This window comes from Dysidea avara, chromosome 8 (genome assembly GCF_963678975.1).
Source record: "Dysidea avara chromosome 8, odDysAvar1.4, whole genome shotgun sequence".
Taxonomy (NCBI): Eukaryota; Metazoa; Porifera; class Demospongiae; order Dictyoceratida; family Dysideidae; genus Dysidea; species Dysidea avara.
Window position 1 is genome coordinate 37387239 of NC_089279.1, and position 19999 is coordinate 37407237.

The following is a 19999-nucleotide window of genomic DNA, read 5'->3' on the forward strand; positions in this document are numbered from 1 at the left end:
TTCAATGCTCACACTATAATATATATAAACACACATACAGACACCACATAATATTAACTACGTCATAACTGGCTGACTACACAGTATAGGGTTACAAGTATTCAATGCTCACACTATATATAAACACACATACAGACACCACACAATATTATTAGGTATAGCAATGAATAAAGTGTCAAGTGGCCCACAAAGCCGGTGCTTTAGTCAATTCAATTTTATCTTGTTGTTCCACTGTGAGGTGGCTGAAGAAGTTTACTCCTGTCAACATCTCAATGTTCCTAATAGTTGTTAGGGAGTCCAGGAGATATCTTGTGCTATCATCCTAAAATAACAAATTTGGTAGCTACAACACACTAAATGCTTATTACCGACACTTCTCAATACAATAGGAGATAAGAGCAGTTTTTGTGTATATTATTTATTATACAATAAGGTAGTAACTTTTGGATTATGGAGGTTGCAAAAAACACTGAAACCAGCCTCACAAATCTTCATGACACCTTGCATGTTTACTTATTTACCAAAGGACAGTGTTGGACCAAAAGGTAGGGACCCGCCGATTATGCTGGCATAATTATGAGCATAATAGGTAGATATTTTGTAACAGTATGAATTCTTGCTTATAACCCTCACAGAAAGATCGATATACTCTAATAGAACAGTCAGTAACTCTAATAGAACAATCACATAGCTGACTGTTCTATTAGAGTATATCGATCTTTTCTGTGATATGCATTTTAACAAGTAAGTTTGTGCTTCAGCCACTATAATTTATTCGTAAACTGGAAATTATTAGCAGAGCATGGTAACTGAGGCATAAATAATTGGGCATAATTTGAGCATAATAGGTATTGAGCATAAATTTAAGCATGATAGGTAAATTTTTGAGCAGTGCAGCATAGCACAATAGGTAAAATTATGAGCATAATCGGCGGGTCCCTACCAAAAGGCATAGCCTGTACGAGGGTGATACTCCTAAAGGCATAGCCTGTACGAGGGTGATACTCCTAAAGGCATAGCCTGTATGAGGGTGATACTCCAAAAGGCATAGCCTGTATGAGGGTGATACTCCTAGTACACTGAAAACAAAAGGCAGACACAGTACAAGGACAAAGGATAATAAGGTACAGTAATAAACAAATTAAACAAAACAAAACTACATACACAACAACCAAGCCCCAGTATGACCTGAAATACTTACACTTGTTTGAAGACATTAGTAAATAAGCCAGTCAGTAGGCAGTAGAAAATTCCTATAAATCAATTACTAAAAGGCTGGGGTTTAAGGACTTAATTTTTTCACTGTTCAATATTGCTTCAGTCTGACATGTGCCTTTTGGCATACCGCAGTACATACAATGGATGCAACATGGACTTACCTTTGTCCCCTTTGTGTCCCATTTCTCTTCGCTGACAACTCGTGTCAGAAAATACAGTAGTCTTAAAAAATAATGTCTACATTACTCTTTGTTTTCAGTGATGTCCAGCCCATTCTGCAATCAATAGCACAAGTACTAGCATCATTTAGGCACCTGCATGCTTTACTTAAACTGTTCCAATAATCCACCAGGTTGGGTAGAGGGTACAGTACTATAATAATCATAATTATGTAGGACTTGACTCAGTCTGTTTATATAGTCCATCAAATTTTGACTGAAATGCTTCCTTGATTATCCAAACCTCTATTATCCGACACTTGGTTATCCAAACAGTAGAAATGACTGTTCTATTAGAGTATTTAAACAGGGTTCTGTTATATAAATGAATGGACTTTGATTATCCAAACTTATTGAGCTAAGCAACATTTTTACCACTTACTGGAGATAGTTCTGAAGTTTACAGAATTGTTACAGCTTACCGAGCAATGGGAGATGCGTAATACTATGCCAACATAATGATGTAGCTGTTTTCAGACTATAACATTTTTTTTGTCAGACTTGGTCACAAGTGGTGTGAAGTTGTTATTTTGAAGGTTTTCAAAGTTATGTGTAGCTATATAGATATTAACTTTATTCTATTGCTATAGAAGTATAAATTTTGGGATAATTGTAACATACGCAATATTGCAAAGTCCTGTACACGTGCTGTAGGCAGGTACTGGTGCTACACGATTGCAGGCACTTTTGGGCTTAGTTCTACCTCACTGATACTACCAATGTGTCATGAAGAGGCTGGTCTCTGCTCAACGTACATTTTTTGTAACTGCAAATCTCCATGACAGTGCTACTGTACTTTATGATCTTACCACAAATTGACCTCTTCAAATATATGCCAAGTTTGTTACTGTAATCACTACATTATACACTCTCTATTTGTTCTCTATAGTGTATTGAAGAGAGGAGACTCTTTCTAGTACACGAATGCAAGCAAGACTACATGTTAAACACTTCTGATGAATGCAAGTAACATTATCTGTTTCTGTAACAATTACATTGTTGGAGAATCAACCAGCATATTCTGACCAGGACCAGACCGAGTCATGTTTCATCAGGGTTAAACAAATCTCATTCCTTGTAAAAATTATAAGAATCTGACCTAGATTACATCATACAATTGATGTTATTATTATATCCCACTAAAGGCCTGCAAGGAGGCTACACAGCTTGTGAAATGGCAAGGACTTAACACCATATAAGGAGTCAGAAACTTAACACCATATAAGGAGTCAGAAACACCATATAAGAAGTTAGAAACTTTAAACCATATTTGAATGCAGACCAGACTAATATTAGGCCACTTCAACTTGATTTCCTGTTTCCCGTCCACTGCCTGCATGGTAATTTAGTCAAGCCAGAAAATTCCATTATTCTGTAAATTGATGTATTCTAAGTATCATGTGATTGTTTTAGTCCAGATTCTTATCATACACCATTGAACACATGGTAAAGGTAAGCTCACAGGTTATTTGGACTAATTTACTTGCAACTTTATCCATGTAAACTTGAATTTCCCACCTTGTAGCTATGTAATAGAGTACATCGGTAGTAGTCAACATAGTGGAAATTTCTGCTTGCCCTAATGGCAAAGTTAGTTTGGCCAGGACGGGAAATCAATTTGGAGTGGCCTAGGATTATTCCTCTGTCCACATTCAACAAGCTAACACTGTGCTTGACAATCATGATGTAAGGTATTGAGTGATTACTGGTGATATAAACAAGATGATGTGTTGTAAAAGGAACTTCTGATCAGTTAGTGCTGGAAATAGGAGGACATGACCAGGAGCCCATAAGCGCCGTAAGGTGCCTTACGGCGCTTATGGGCTCCTGACATGAATGTGACAATAAAACAAGTTGTCTAAGTTACAAAGTAACTCACTGATGGTACACCACTGTTGACATGTTTAAACAAGAAGGTCATTGTCAGTAGGTTATCAACTGGACATTTGCTGAAGGTGGTAATGTTTGTAGCATTACAACGTGACAAGATCTTGTAGAAATGAGTTGGCACAGCAACATGTTCATACCCTCCTATCCACCTGTTAATAATCAGTGAAGTTTTATATGTTTGTATGTTGTGTACATGTATGTGAGACCACAATACACATGACTCATGTGAGACCACAATACACTATACATATCACTTATATTATTGCCATGGCTACTATGAGTGAACATCTGTCACTTGTTTATGATAGTGGTAGGATTTGGACTTAGGACACCTCACTAACAAGGATACCTTGATAATCAGGACACTTGTCCGTGGTCCCATTTGTATTAGTGTACACACATTTAGACTCCTGAAATCAGGATACCTCAATCAGGACACTTTGATAATCAGGACACTTGTCCATGGTTTCATTACACCCCTGAAAAGAGTCACACAATGATGGAGACTGCAGTTTGTGGTTGTGTGTAATGAGTCTGATGGGCTACTAATTGTTTTTATGTTTTAATTAAAAGTAAAACCACTCATATACTGGAACTTTCAAAACACACCTAATATAACATCTTTAAACAGGCTGTAGGACCAGGTGTCCTACAGACCTTCAGCACTTGTGCTGTAAAAGCCTTAATAAATAAAAAAATCTCATAAAATAAGTGAATTATCTACAATAACTTATATTGGTAGTGAAGGTATAACGTACCAGTTGTAGTTACCGTCAGGGTCTCTCCTACCATCACCTAACACACATCCAGATATCACAAAGATGGTAGAGTATTGCAGAGCCCATTCTCTGACTTTGTTCTCAGCTACCAGCCATAGCCCTACCATCAAGTGAACAACTACTGACACTAGAGGACATGATATTACCTGCATTAAATGGATGGTACTGTGGTGCCATGTTGGTCAGGACAAATGTAGAGAGTTGTGCAAAACGATCATAGTTAAAATCACCTAATACATTTTGATTATATTAACTACAATATTCTAAATGAAGCACACTTACCACTAGGTGCTAAATGTCCTCGGTCAAACCCAGATCGATAATAATCAGTACAATTAGGATTATCTGAGATGGCTACTCTTGGGTCTCTCCTAAAACAGTTCTTCCTCCGTACATAGTTAGCAAAACTCTGTATAAAGTACATGAAGGGTATAAAGTACATGAAGGGTATATAGTACATGAAGGGTATAAAGTACATGAAGGGTATATAGTACATGAAGGGTATAAAGTACATGAAGGGTATATAGTACATGAAGGGTATATAGTACATGAAGGGTATATAGTACATGAAGGGTATATAGTACATGAAGGGTATATAGTACATGAAGGGTATATAGTACATGAAGGGTATATAGTACATGAAGGGTATAAAGTACATGAAGGGTATAAAGTACATGAAGGGTATATAGTACATGAAGGGTATATAGTACATGAAGGGTATATAGTACATGAAGGGTATATAGTACATGAAGGGTATAAAGTACATGAAGGGTATAAAGTACATGAAGGGTATATAGTACATGAAGGGTATATAGTACATGAAGGGTATATAGTACATGAAGGGTATATAGTACATGAAGGGTATATAGTACATGAAGGGTATATAGTACATGAAGGGTATATAGTACATGAAGGGTATATAGTACATGAAGGGTATATAGTACATGAAGGGTATATAGTACATGAAGGGTATATAGTACATGAAGGGTATATGGTACATGAAGGGTATATAGTACATGAAGGGTATATGGTACATGAAGGGTATATAGTACATGAAGGGTATATGTGACTGAATTTGACAAAACCCGGCTTCGACGCACAAAATTTCGTTAGGAGATATGGCGATTTTAAGTAATCATTGTGTAATAACTTCCCAGTGCCTACAGCTGTGCAAACAAAATTTGCACCAAGTATGCATCTATTTACTAGCTATGACTGAGTGGGTGTATACATTTCTGATACCCAAAATTAGCCCTGTTTTGGGCAGCTTTTCTCGAGTGGGTAATAATATCACAGGTGATAGTAATAGGGTGGGAGGGTGGGGGTGGATGGTGGTCTTAATATACGGGTATAAAATGGAGTAAGAAGACGATTGGAATCCAGAGGCCAAGTTTGGGCTCTCCATGGCCCTCAAATCACTCCAAATTGACCGAGAACACTATTGGTGAGCTCTCTGTGAAGTCCCAGCTCACTACACACCATTATCACAAAGCCATGGCCATTCAATGGCGCCAATCTCCCACTCGTGGCTTTGACAGGGTCGGAAGAAAGCTGCCACAGAAACCAGACTTGCCAGTCCTGAAGGAAGTACAGTGTGGAATGTGATAGTGTATTAGGCCAGCAATCCATTTCTGGTAAAAACGTAAGTTTGATTTTGTGTGTGTGGAAGCCTTGTTATGTGAAATCCGGTCACATATAGTACATGAAGGGTGAAGGGTATATAGTCATATCACTTTAATACATTACTTATTGAACACATGTGCTAGGGAAGACTCGTTTAGTTCGTAGGTTGTAATAGGACACGCAAAAAATAAGAGATCTTATGTTCATCATAATTATTGTGATCACATGTTCATCATATTGTGATCCCATGTTCCTCATATTGTGATCACATGTACATAATATGTGACCCAGTCTGGGAAAACCAGTCTTATTTAAAAGAATCAAGAAATGCCGGTTTAAGTACTCAGTGCGTTGTAGCTCAAGCTATGTGCACCAAATTTTCACATGTTTAACGCCAATTCCTCATTCACTCTACAAGTAGCCAACAGCTAAGCTTCCCACGATTTTAAACTAAGGTTGCTGTATCAGGCAAGCTTTAAAAGGGGTGAGAGGTGGGGGTTTGGAGGAGGGTCAGAGGCTGTTTAAAATCTTAAAGAAGAAGGCGTAGGGATGAATTAAGCCAAGCTATGAGCCATTCAAGTATCAAAAGTGGCTAAAATGAAAGGAAATTTACAGCGCATGTCTTTATTCAATACCACGGAGCTGTACAGCCATACATAGCCATCCCCGGGCTGGCTAGAGCTCCATTAGAGCTTCAGACCACTCATACAGATTGCCACTGTGCTTGGGAAAAGCAGCCAGCAAAAGCAGACCACTCAAGTCTAACTGATTTTGATAATGAAATTTGATAGTTCATTCATGTAGCTTTGTGTTCTGGTGAAAATTAAAATCTGCTGTAATAGGCGATAAGACTGGTTTTCCCAGACTCAGTCACATATTGTTGTGATCACATGTTCATCATATCGGCCAGTTTGTCTGAACCATCATACCATGATGCTTTTTATTTATTTATTTATTAAGGCTTTACAGCACAAGTGCTGAAGGTCTGTAGGACGCCTGGTCCTACAGACCAGGCGTCCTACAGACCTTCAGCACTTGTGCCATCTACCAGTGTGTAGATGGCACAAGTTGCTATTTTTGGCAATTTTTGGGCAGTCTTAAAGTTGCCAAATCTGGCTCCGTAACATACCTGCATATTGTCATTGCCGCCATATTGTTATTGCTGCCATATTGTTATTGCTACCATATTGTCATTGCCGCCATATTGTCATTGCCGCCATATTGTCATTGCCGCCATATTGTCATTGCTACCATATTGTCATTGCTGCCGTAATGTCATTGCTGCCATATTGTTATTGCTACCATATTGTCATTGCCGCCATATTGTCATTGCCGCCATATTGTCATTGCCGCCATATTGTCATTGCCGCCATATTGTCATTGCCGCCATATTGTTATTGCTACCATATTGTTATTGCTACCATATTGTTATTGCTGCCATATTGTTATTGCTACGATATTGTTATTGCTGCCATATTGTCATTGCCGCCATATTGTCATTGCTACCATATTGTCATTACCGCCATATTGTCATTGCTACCATATTGTTATTGCTGCCATATTGTTATTGCTGCCATAATGTTATTGCTACAATATTGTCATTGCTACCATATTGTCATTGCTGCCGTAATGTCATTGCTGCCTTATTGTTATTGCTACCATATTGTCATTGCCGCCATATTGTCATTGCCGCCATATTGTCATTGCCGCCATATTGTTATTGCTGCCATATTGTCATTGCTGCCATAATATCATTGCTGCCATATTATCATTGCTACCATATTGTCACTGCAGCCATATTGTTATTGCTACCATATTGTCATTGCTGCCGTAATGTCATTGCCGCCATATTGTTATTGCCGCCATATTGTCATTGCTGCCGTAATGTCATTGCCGCCATATTGTTATTGCTGCCATATTGTCATTGCTGCCATATTGTCATTGCTGCCGTAATGTCATTGACGCCATATTGTTATTGCTGCCATATTGTTATTGCTGCCATATTGTCATTGCTGCCATAATGTCATTGCCGCCATATTGTTATTGCTACAATATTGTCATTGCTGCCGTATTGTCATTGCCGCCATATTGTTATTGCTGCCATATTGTCATTGCTGCCATAATGTTATTGCTACCATATTGCCATTGCTACCATATTGTTATTGCTGCCATATTGTCATTGCTGCCGTTATGTCATTGCCGCCATATTGTTATTGATACCATATTGTCATTGCCGCCTTATTGTTATTGCTGCCATAATGTCATATTGTTATAACTGCAACTATGTGTGCCACCATCGAACCATCTTGTTTATGCATCTTGTCCTGATACTGCCTCATGTTGATTGCTATCATAAGTCACCGCATGCATGTGAATGTTTTGCTACATGCTGTACAGCTGCTTCATGTTCACCACTATGGATGCCACAGTGTTGTGTTGCCAATGCTGTACAACTGCTTCATGTTGTATGGTTGCCGCCACTGCCACAGAGTCATGGGTTGTCCCATTCCATGTTGCTTCACGTCGTACAGTTCTGCCACTCTGTATGCTGCAGTGTTATGTATTGCCGCATTGCTGCCACCACAGTGTTATATGTTGCCACGTGTCGTACAGTTGCTGCCACTGTGTTACGTGTTACCACATGCCATACAGTTGCCTCATGTCATACAGTTGCTACCACTGTGTATACAACAGTGTTATGTATTGCTGCATGCCGTACAGTTGCCACTTCTGTGAGTGTTATATGTTGCCGCATGCTGTACAGTTGCTTCATGTTGTACAGTTGCTGCCACCGTGTATGCCACAATGTTATGTATGTGTTTGCCGCATGCTGCATAGTTGCTTTGCGTTGTACTACTTGTACAGTTGCTGCCACCGTTTATACCACAGTGTTACGTGTCGCCTCATGCCATACGGTTGTTTCATGTTGTACAGTTGCTGCCACTGCTTATGCCATAGGGATATCCGTACAGTTGTCTCGTGTTGCACTACTTGTACAGTTTCTGCCTCTGAATGCCACAGTGTTATTTGTTGCCACATGCCATACAGTTGCCGCCACTGTGTATGCTACAGTGTTATGTGTTGCCGCATGCTGTACAGTTGCTTCATGTTGCACAGTTGCTGCCACTGTGTATGCCACAGTGTTGTGTTGCCGCATGCTGTACAGTTGCTTCATGTTGTACAGTTGCTTCATGTTGTACAGTTGCTGCCACTGTGTATTCCACAGTGTTGTTGTGTTGCTGTATGCCGTGCAGTTGCTTTATGTTGTACAGTTGCTGCCACTTTGTACATATGCCACAGTGTTACGTGTTGCCGCATGCTGTACTGTTACTTAATGTTGTACAGTGCTGCCACTGTGTATGCCACAGTGTTGTGTTGCCGCATGCTGTACAGTTGCTTCATGTTGTACAGTTGCTGCCACTGTGTATGCCACAGTGTTATGTGTTGCCGCATGCTGTACAGTTGCTTCATGTTGTACAGTGCTGCCACTGTGTATGCCATAGTGCTATGTGTTGCTACATGCTGTACAGTTGCTTCATGTTGTACAGTTGCCGCCACTGTGTATGCCACAGTGTTATGTGTTGCCGCATGCCATACAGTTGCTTCATGTTGTACAGTTGCCACCACTGTGTATGCCACAGTGTTATGTGTTGCTGCATGCCATACAGTTGCTTCATGTTGTACAGTTGCTGCTACTGTGTATGCCACAGTGTTATGTGTTACCGCATGCTGTACAGTTGCTTCATGTTGTACAGTTGCTGCCACTGTGTTACGTGTTACCACATGCCATACAGTTGCCTCATGTCATACAGTTGCTACCACTGTGTATACAACAGTGTTATGTATTGCTGCATGCCGTACAGTTGCCTCATGTCATACAGTTGCTACCACTGTGTTACGAGTTACCACATGCCGTACAGTTGCCTCATGTCATACAGTTGCTACCACTGTGTATACAACAGTGTTATGTATTGCTGCATGCCGTACAGTTGCCACTGCTGTGAGTGTTATATGTTGCCGCATGCTGTACAGTTGCTTCATGTTGTACAGTTGCTGCCACCGTGTATGCCACAATGTTACGTATTTGTTTGCCGCATGCTGCATAGTTGCTTTGCGTTGTACTACTTGTACGGTTGCTGCCACTGTGTATGTATGCCACAGTGTTAGGTGTTGCCGCATGCTGTACTGTTACTTAATGTTGTACAGTGCCACCACTGTGTATGCCACAGTGTTGTGTTGCCGCATGCCGTACAGTTGCTGCCACTGTGTATGCCACAGTGTTACGTGTTGCCGCATGCTGTACAGTTGCTTCATGTTGTACAGTTGCTGCTACAGTGTTATGTGTTACCGCATGCTGTACAGTTGCTTCATGTTGTACAGTATCGCCACTGTGTATGCCACAGTGTTATGTGTTGCCACATGCCATACAGTTGCTGCCACTGTGTATGCCATAGTGTTATGTGCTGCTGCATGCTGTACAGTTGCTTCATGTTGTACAGTGCTACCACTGTGTGTGCCAGTGTTATGTGTTGCTGCATGCTGTACAGTTGTCGCTACTGTGTTATGTGTTGCCGCATGCCGTACAATTGCTGCCACCATGTATGCCACAGTGTTATGTGTTACCGCATGCTGTACAGTTGCTTCATGTTGTACAGTTGCTGCCACAGTGTTATGTGTTACCGCATGCTGTACAGTTGCTTCATGTTGTACAGTACCGCCACTGTGTATGCCACAGTGTTATGTGTTGCCGCATGCCGTACAGTTGCTGCCACTGTGTATGCCATAGTGTTATGTGCTGCTGCATGCTGTACAGTTGCTTCATGTTGTACAGTTGCTGCCACTGTGTATGCCATAGTGTTATGTGTTGCTGCATGCTGTACAGTTGCTTCATGTTGTACAGTTGCCGCCACTGTGTATGCCACAGTGTTATGTGTTGCTGCATGCCGTACAGTTGCCGCCACTGTGTATGCCACAATGTCATGTGTTGCCGCATGCTGTGCAGTTGCTTCATGTTGTACAGCTACCGCCACTGTGTATGCCACAGTGTTATGTGTTGCTGAATGCCATGCAATTGCTTCATATTGTACAGTTGCCACGACTGTGTATGCCACAGTGTTATGTGTTGCCGAATGCCATACAGTTGCTTCATGTTGTACAGTTGTTGATACTGTGTATGCCACAGTGTTATGTGTTGCCGAATGCCATACAGTTGCTTCATGTTGTACAGTTGTTGATACTGTGTATGCCACAGTGTTATGTGTTGCCGCATGCCGTACAGTTATTTCATGTTGCACAGGAGCCGCCACTGTGGACGTCACAATGTTATGTGTTACTGCATACCATACAGCTGCTTCATGGTGTACAGTTGCAGCCTCCATGGACACTGGTATTATATATTGCCATACTTATGCTGTTGAGCAGCTGCTGTTAGTGATCACGCATACTGTTGTACAGCTGCCATTTGTGATCACAGCACTTCTGTTGGCTGCAACAACACGGTTGTGTGTAAAACAGTAGGTATGGTATAATAATACAATCGCTAGGCATTAAAGGAGGCATTCTGTATATTTACCCACCAGCTAAAAAAGTCTTAATTTGGGGAAAAATTGGGCGCAGTAATACTGCTTGAAGAATAACCATAATGCTGACGGGCATAGCCATCTCTCAAGTGCAGCCAATCAAAATGCAGAGATCAGAGAGACACCCTTACCATTTTACTTGAGGGATTTTGCACGCCCCAGTGAAGTCATGGGCTTGCCCAATCTTTTCCCCCAAATTAGCCTATAAGCTAAAATGTTAGTGCTCACTGGCTTGCCTGAGATGTTAAAATCAATATACACAGCAGATGGAGAAATTGCACAAAATGTGAAGTTGGAGTCACTCTGTCTAGATTCTAATGGAACAAAAGCAGAAGCTGGCTGATGACCAGCAGTAGTTGCAACAGTTCTAAAAAAGTCATTAACAGAGTCTAGGGAAAGCACAAAACCCACTTCTGAATTGCGAACTTGATAGCACCCAAGAACATTAACACCACGCCATAACTCACCAGCAGATTGCAGATTCTGTTTAGCTTGCGAGATGAGATTCTTCACATAACTAATTTTGGCCTCCTGAACCAGACATTTTAAATGATTCTTAAGATGTTTGTAAGTTCATCATTCTTGGTTTGCTCAGCCTTCCTCTTTGCTTGCTTCTTCTGCTTGGCAGATACGAGAGATGGCATTAGCCAACGACGAGACTTCTTACACTGGACAGAATAAATTAGAGCAAATGTATCTAAACATTCATGAAGAATAAAGCTAACAAAGGACCACATGTCATCCACACTGCCATAAATATCCATCACCTGCCATGGAACAGTACAAAGAAAATCCTGCACTTCATTCCAGGGACAATGTTGAAGGGAACGAATCATCAAAGAATGAGAGGGAATACAAACAGTAGGTATATCCACTTCTAATATCTGACATCAATGATCACTTAGACCCACAGCCCGATACCACTGTAGCACTGTAAGGTTAGGTGTTGTAACAACATGGTCTGTAACAAAGATTTTGGTCTGGGGCAAAAATCGGTCCGGCTGGACCATTTTCAGTTGACCAAATATAGTTCGCCTGGACCATTTTTAGCATCCAAAATTGGTCTGGCCCAAAACTTAGTTGGCCACATGCACCTCTGACCGCTCGGTCAACCAAAATCGGTCTAGGTGGACCACCAACGCATGCAGCCAATGATGCATAGCTATAAGTTGTTTGTGACGGATCACTGCAGCCAACTTAGCTATAGCTAATCTCATTTATCAATCTCGAATAATGAGCATTGCAGGCATTATCACTGGATTTGTGCTAAAGGTTATCCAACAAGGGCACGGATCACTGCATGGGATCAGCTAGCTACATTGGAGATGCTTAAGGTTACGGGATAGTGAGCGACTGTCAAACATAAATTTTATTACGTAATTAAGGCGGGCTTGGTGTTGTTGTGTTGTGTATCAGCTGGTAACAGGCTTAAATTGTTGGGAGAATAATAGCGTGCTGACTGGATAGTTACAAGGTAAAAGAAAACACACGTAACAGTACTAGATAACATAGAAACAACACACTTAGCAACTGGCGCACCTGTAAGCGCATGCGTAGTTTTGCTGTTTAATGGTGATATTTTCCTGAACCAAAAATCAGGATTGTCAAACTAGTTGTTAACATTTTGTATAAACAGACTACTAGTTTGGTTTCTTGTCTAGGTCCTGACGGAGCCATTTGTTAGAAATAATGTTTCTGGTGCTTGTGATATCAATTTAAAAATTAATTTTGTGACCACAGTGTCCTGCTTTAGGCCATATTACAGTCATATTTCAGCAACTACACACATTATTCACAAATCCTCTTGTCAGTCCCTCACAAGTGATGTTCTTCAAATCTTAGAATTGTTAGTAAGTTCTCATGGTTCTTCATTGGTCTGATTTTTGGTTCATAGTTTTCACTAATTGGCATGGGGACAACTCATGTTTCCATAACAACATTTGAATTCCATGTCGATTAATGAGAAGTTAAGAATGCATAAATATTTGATAACAATGCATTAAGAAAAATCAAACCCCTAATCATGAAAAATGATTGATAGTGTACATGTGGAGTTTACAGTATCCCGTAACCTTAAGATCAAGATACTCTAATAGAGCAGTCACATATTAACATTAATCAGCAGGCACTGATCCAGAAATAAATGAAGGTGGGTAGCTAGCCCATATTTTAAATTGAGAGTCTTGATGTCTTAATATTTACATCAGGGAAGAACTGACACTGTTATTGTTTGGCTTGTACAGTGAAGAGCACGGTAGCATGTGCACATATAATGTCTGATCATGAGTAACACCACTGGTTAGAACAATACACCCGTAACACCTACATGCGCACATACTGCACATTTTCCTCTCTTTTGTATGTGATATGTTGGAGATGATAGCTTAGGTTTGTTTCATTAAATAACTAAATGTGAACTATCATCTCCTACTGATCACATGTTTTAAATTAAAACAGTATTAATTTTGTGACTGTGTTCATCGCTGCATATTTATAGCTATATATAGCTATGACATGGAATTTAGTTTCTAGCTACTAATATGCATTTTCCATAAATCAGCTCAGGAAACGAAACTACGCTATTTGTAATAATAGTTTCCAGGCTAAGTTGGCTGCAGTGATCCATCACAAACAACTTAGCTATGCATCATTGGCTGCATGCGTTGATGGTCCACCCGCGGACCAACCAAAATTGGTCCAAGTGATCAGGGGTGCATGTGGCCAACCAAGTTTGGGCCGGACCAATTTTAAATGCAAAAAATGGTCTAGTTGGACTAAACTTGGTCAACCAAAATTGGTCCGGCTGGACCAATTTTTCTGTGACAGGTCAGTTAAAGTAGCAGACTCTTGTAGCATCACCAATTTGTTGGATAAAATGAAAATCTGGCAATGAATTAATATGGTCACTTACAACTCTTGATTTTGATAAAATAAAATGGAACTACCTATTAACTTCAAATCAAAACCAAATTGTTTCATACAACAAGACCTTTACTTTGGTACCATGTTTTAACATGTCAAGTAATGCCTGTCAGGGAGATAACAACAGAAATGATAAAATTTCAGGGCAAAAAAAATAGTTGTAAAGGTCACTAAAGGTCAAATCTGCAATGGCACTATATCAAAAATACATGTCATGAGGAATATTATTTAAGTGGAAAGTTTCATGCTTTTATGAAAAAGTGCACAGTTTGACCAATTTTGGGGGCTACGCCGCTATACTATGAAGGTACTTTTGGACATGATTACACGCCATGAAGGAATACACTGTGAGGAGGTTAGTAATTTCCTTAGGAATGTACAAACCATCACATGATCCCAGTACTACTGTACTGTGTAATTGTTGTGCATCCGCTGGGAATGCTTCAAACAGGAGAAAGACTCTACTATGGACTGTTCCCCAACACTGTTACAACAACTCCATATCATACAGTACAGTAGTAGGGACCACAAAAGAGCAGGTGTGGCCCACAAAATAACATCACCCAAAAAGCAGCCTCAACTTTCCCTGATGACGATGAGGCAGTATTGGTTAGGCAAAGTTAAGCCCAAACAAGCCATCAGATTCATCCAAAATGTTTTTAACAAGTTGCTAAGGAATTCAAAAAAAATTATTTAATGGAATTTTCTACTAACTGAGTAACTGATTGATGGCTTCAGAAACTCGAAAATGGCTAAGGCTTGATTTTTTCACTGTTTGACGTCGCTTTGGCCTGAGAGGTGCCTTTTTGGCAGATGGCAGTACGAACAATGCATTCTTCATGGACTTACCAGTGTCCTCCTTTGTGTCCCATTCATCTTTGCTGACAGCAAAAAGTGTCGATTTGGTGGTAGCATGTGATGGCTTCCCTTCGTAACGGAAATCGTCTGTATTATTCATAGTGGCTATTATTATTGCAGAGGTGCTTTTTGAACAGTTCTTGATTCGTATTGCTGTGTAACGGGTTGAACATAGCTGACAACGAAGTGTAATGGATACTTTACTTTTCAGATGCGGTATGTGTGGGTTCACCAGTCATAATAATTATTTACAAAAAAGAGTTAACAAACAAATGCACATAAAAATTTGCAACTTTCAACTAGAGTAGGGACCATAGCTAGCACATCGATAAAAAATACTGAAACAAGCTGGAGTAGTGCACGATATTAAATCACAGTAAAACAATAAGAAGTGTTGCATCCCTACTGTACATTTCCATTATGGTATCTTGAGCACAGTAGGGATATAACACTTCTTATTGTTTTACTGTGATTTAATATCGTGCACTACTCCAGCTTGTTTCAGCTTGTTTCAGTACTTTTTATCGATGTGCTATGGTCCCTACTCTAGTTGAAAATTCCAAATATTACTGTGTACTTGTACACAATAGCCAGTGACTTACACTTCCATCCAGTTGATAAGCTACCCATAGTGGGATATGATAGTATGAGCTGTAGTTGATGATGTAGTATGGTTGTGTTAGTAGACATGTCTCACTGGATCCCCCTCCTTGTGGTACTCCCCATGGAATGTGTTGTGACAGGTAGATGGGTACTACATAAGTAGTATTGACTACATTAATTCTGGTGGTTTCTATGGTGACTAAACTTTATACTATTACTAAATTATGTATAACATTGTTCATAGGAAAAATAATAATTGAGTTGTGACAAATAATTGTGCTAGCCCATCAAATAATCTAATTGACATTTTTTCATAGTTTATGTTTAACATTGCAGGGTAAGTTGAATTCTAGGAAATGGAATGGAAAGCAGGAACAGGAATGACCATCAGATAAAGAATATAATATAACAGGTTGATTTATACAGCACAATACTTCTTTGTGCAGCATTGTCAGATTCTACTGTTAAAACAATCAAAGCACTCTAATAGAGCAGTCACTGACCCTGCTTTAAAAGTGTGCAAAATAACTTTTCAGACATGTCCTGTCGTACTGTCAGGGCATTGTGAAACTTGACTGGACATCAAGCAATTTGACCAGACATTTTAACTTTTATTGTTTCTCCTTTTCTGTGTTTCTACTACTTGAATGTTTGTTTCAAACATTGGGGCCACCAATGTACTGTAGAGCTGATTACTTATCAACCACTCACTGATACTGATAGTACAGCACTTTAGAGAGTAGCTACTGGCTACATGAAAGGACTTTTATGGAATCAATTGGGCCTTTGTAGGAAAGGAGTCATAAGGACTTCAGTCAAGGCCTTCTACTTGCCTTGGAATGATATAGCTATATGGTCAAACTTGGCTTATGCTGCCATGGGATTGGCTTAGTATTCCTATCCCTAATGCATTGATGTCTTGTTCATTCTAGGATTGTACAGGTGATCATGAATACCACAAGTAAAAGCTACTAATTGCAATCAGGTTATAAATACATTTTACTACTGTAGTACAAGTGACTGATACAAGTAGGCTGGCACAACATAGTAAACTGTTAACTTCAGAGGTTAACTTGGGCATGCCTTTGTGGTCAAAAACACATACCTTAATTACATGTCAATACCATCATTTAGACTCTATTTAGGCTGTTTTGGGTGGGTAATAAATCTCATATACTCCACCTTGTTTTCTAATATACTCCACGCCTTCAGGTACAGTATAACACGTGTTCAAAATCTAGGTTTATCCAATCACTATGCATTGTTCACGTGCAGTGATTTAATGAGTGCTATTATTTTGTCACGTGAGGATGCATAGTTGCCATAGCGCTAGTATCAGTTATCGCAAGAAAACCAGCTGCCTTTGCCGAGCCTACAGTAGAAACAGCCGTGGATGAGGTAAGTAATCTGAGTGTAATGTGAAATAGAGTCTAAAGCAGTTATATGGGCACAATGTGGAGTCTATGAAATTTATAAACCCTCAGGCCCTTAGTAGTGCCCTCGCTTTGCTCATGCGCCACAGCCCGGGCCTTCAGGTTTATAAATTTCATAGATTCCACATTGTACCCGTATGACTATTATGTCTGGCCTCCTTCCTAGCCCAATGCTAACACTACAAACTTTGAAAGGACAGTATTTCCGGACAAATTCAATTATGGCCTGACACCTGGTATAATTGACCGGAAATTGTCTGGTGTCCGGCCGTTATTTCGCACACTGTTTAATAGAACAGCCAAAAATGTTTTGTTAATTTAACTGCTATACGGAATTAAAGGTACAGCAACAATGTGATAAAATGTGGCAATTACAGGGGACATACTGTATACCTAAAATCAATTAATAACTATCCCGCTAGGGACCTACATGAAAAGCCTAACCAGTATAGATAAGGTGCAGACTAACTTGAAAGGGCACTCTCTTGAAACATTCAACAGAGATTTACAATTATATTAGTTAACTATTACAGTGCCTATTATAGGTTTGGCAAGCTGCACCTGCAGCTTCCTGGGATATGTTGCAGTGTGCTTGTCAGGCTGGAGTGGCTCCATGGGGAAGCTGATGGCTGACCCCATTTGAGCCTAACAACAATACATATTTCATCATGTGACTTCTTATCCTGAATTACAAGTACACTGTTAGAATACTTTGTAAACCTCTTCATGTTTAATAGTTTAAATGATTATGAGTAGCTAACAGAGTTTACAAGTTATCTCTACACTATGCTGGCTAGTTCACAGGCTTCCAAGTGAGATAGCCATTTCAATAACTCTTGACTGCATTGTGCTAAAAATCCTCATAAAAACACTTTGAAATATCAAACTTCTACATCAACATATAAAAATTGATACCAAAACAGCAACAATGGCCACTCTGAAAGAAGACAAATGGGTATACATACTCTAATAGATTATTTAAATGCAGGTGACTGCTCTATTAGAAGGTTTTGATCACTTGAGTGGTAGCGCTGCCAACTGCAAATCCAAACTTCATATTAACATGATCTTTACCAGGCCCTTTCCATTGATCATCTTCCCATTCTTAGAGTTCTACATAATAGTTAGACATTGAAACACAGGGTTCTACAGAATTTATAAACCTGAAAGGCCCTGTGTTGTGGTGCACCAGAGAAGCGAGGGCGCTACTACAAGGCCTGAGGGTTACTAAATTCCGTGGAACCCTGTGTTTGATGTCTAACCAAAACTCATTGTTGTACCTTCACTGTTGCTTGTGACACGAGAAATGTAGCGCTCATTTGTACAGGGATGGATTTAGGATTTACAAGGGGGAGGTGGGGGGGGCTTAACTCAAAGTACTAATCTCTCACGTGAAGACCTCCGGGGTCTCAGGCATGCCCCCCTCCCTTAGGAAGTTTTTGAAAAATAGATGCTAAAATACTGCAATTTCCACATACAAATGCTTATAATTTACCTAATAATATTTTATATACTTCATGCCCTTTAGATTAGCTCTGCAGCATTTGTTAATGAAAAGGCTTGGGTAGGTTCAGAAAACCAACACCTTCTCACAATTGCACAACAACAGCTGCATGTTAGAATAATGTAGCTAATTGAAACTGGAAATTTTTGAAATTTGAATGATATGATCGAATCAGAGAGCATTTTCAGTGGCTGCTGTATACTTGAATTAAGCCATACGTGATGACTGTACAAGTAGATGAATCAGTTATTACTGAAGGCTTTTTAAATAGACCACATCGTAGTGTGTATAGACACATCTTTAGACTTTGATACTGAAATTTGATTGGCTGAAAACGTGGTCTCTAAATCTCGTAGAGCCACGGTCATGTCCAATAGAGACCACGCTCTGAGGCGATACGAAACACGATAATTACGCGCCTGTAACATTGGCAACGCATGGGCATTTAAATGGCTAGTAACAGCCGTACTGAATTAGAGGGAGGTGTAATGGGCTCGTTTGTACTAATCAACACTACATTACTTGCTTACAAGCAGCTGTCGAGGCACAACAACAGCAACAATGAGCTGTAGTCCACTCGCTGAGTCCAGTACTTCGATACATAGCACGCGCCTGTAACATTGGCAACGCATGGGCGTTTAAACGGGTAGCAACAGCCACACGAGGTCCTGCCATGTCGGGAGGTGTAGAGGGCTTGTTTCTAGTAATTAGCCATACATTTCCTATTTACAAGCAGCTGTCAACTCAAGGTACAATAACGAGTTGTAGTCTAAATAAGTTAGACGTCAAGAACCACTGGGTTCTTGACGTCTAACTATTATTTAGATGCAGGCATACAGTTATGGATAAATTCCATAACAGAACCAACTATTGTGTCTACTGAATTATTAGAGTGGTTAGGTGAATGCTCCATTAGAGTATCTCAATCTTGTGTGCCTCCAACGCTGATCCCAGTGATTCAGGCCCTTGTTGGATAACCTTTAGCACAAATCCAGTGATAATGATGATTATAAGGTGGCCAGTGATAATGATGATTATAAGGTGGGTTTATACTATTAGTGATCACTATAACTATTCTGAGACAAAAGTTCATTATAATCTTGATCAAGTAAAGTATAAAAGTGAATCAGTCCCCATAGCCTCTCCCCTAGATCTACTCCTGCTGTAAATTGTAATGGAACTTGCTATCCAGTTAACGCTCATGTATTGCTAATGTTACAGGCACGTAATTGCCATGTTTTGTATCACCCCAGACACAGGGATCTATTGAGACATGAACAAGGGATCTACAGGATTTAAATACCTGTAAGTAGCCAATGAAATTCGAGTATTTCACCTTGCTGTGGCCTAGTTACCCCGTAGAACATGTTTG

General features: G+C 39.9%; 1 protein-coding gene across 1 annotated transcript in view; it reads right to left on the reverse strand.

Moving 5' to 3' along the window:
* Positions 1–19999, reverse strand: part of LOC136264626 (venom phosphodiesterase 2-like) — a 51607-nt gene continuing 31608 nt past the window's right edge. The window contains exons 30-35 of the mRNA XM_066059404.1: positions 15690–15841; positions 4388–4514; positions 4252–4335; positions 4085–4205; positions 3316–3475; positions 1–322 (exon numbers count right to left, since the gene is read on the reverse strand). Of these exons, the coding sequence (XP_065915476.1) occupies positions 176–322; positions 3316–3475; positions 4085–4205; positions 4252–4335; positions 4388–4514; positions 15690–15841 (791 nt within the window). The 3' untranslated portion in view covers positions 1–175. The remainder of the gene's footprint in view (positions 323–3315; positions 3476–4084; positions 4206–4251; positions 4336–4387; positions 4515–15689; positions 15842–19999) is intronic.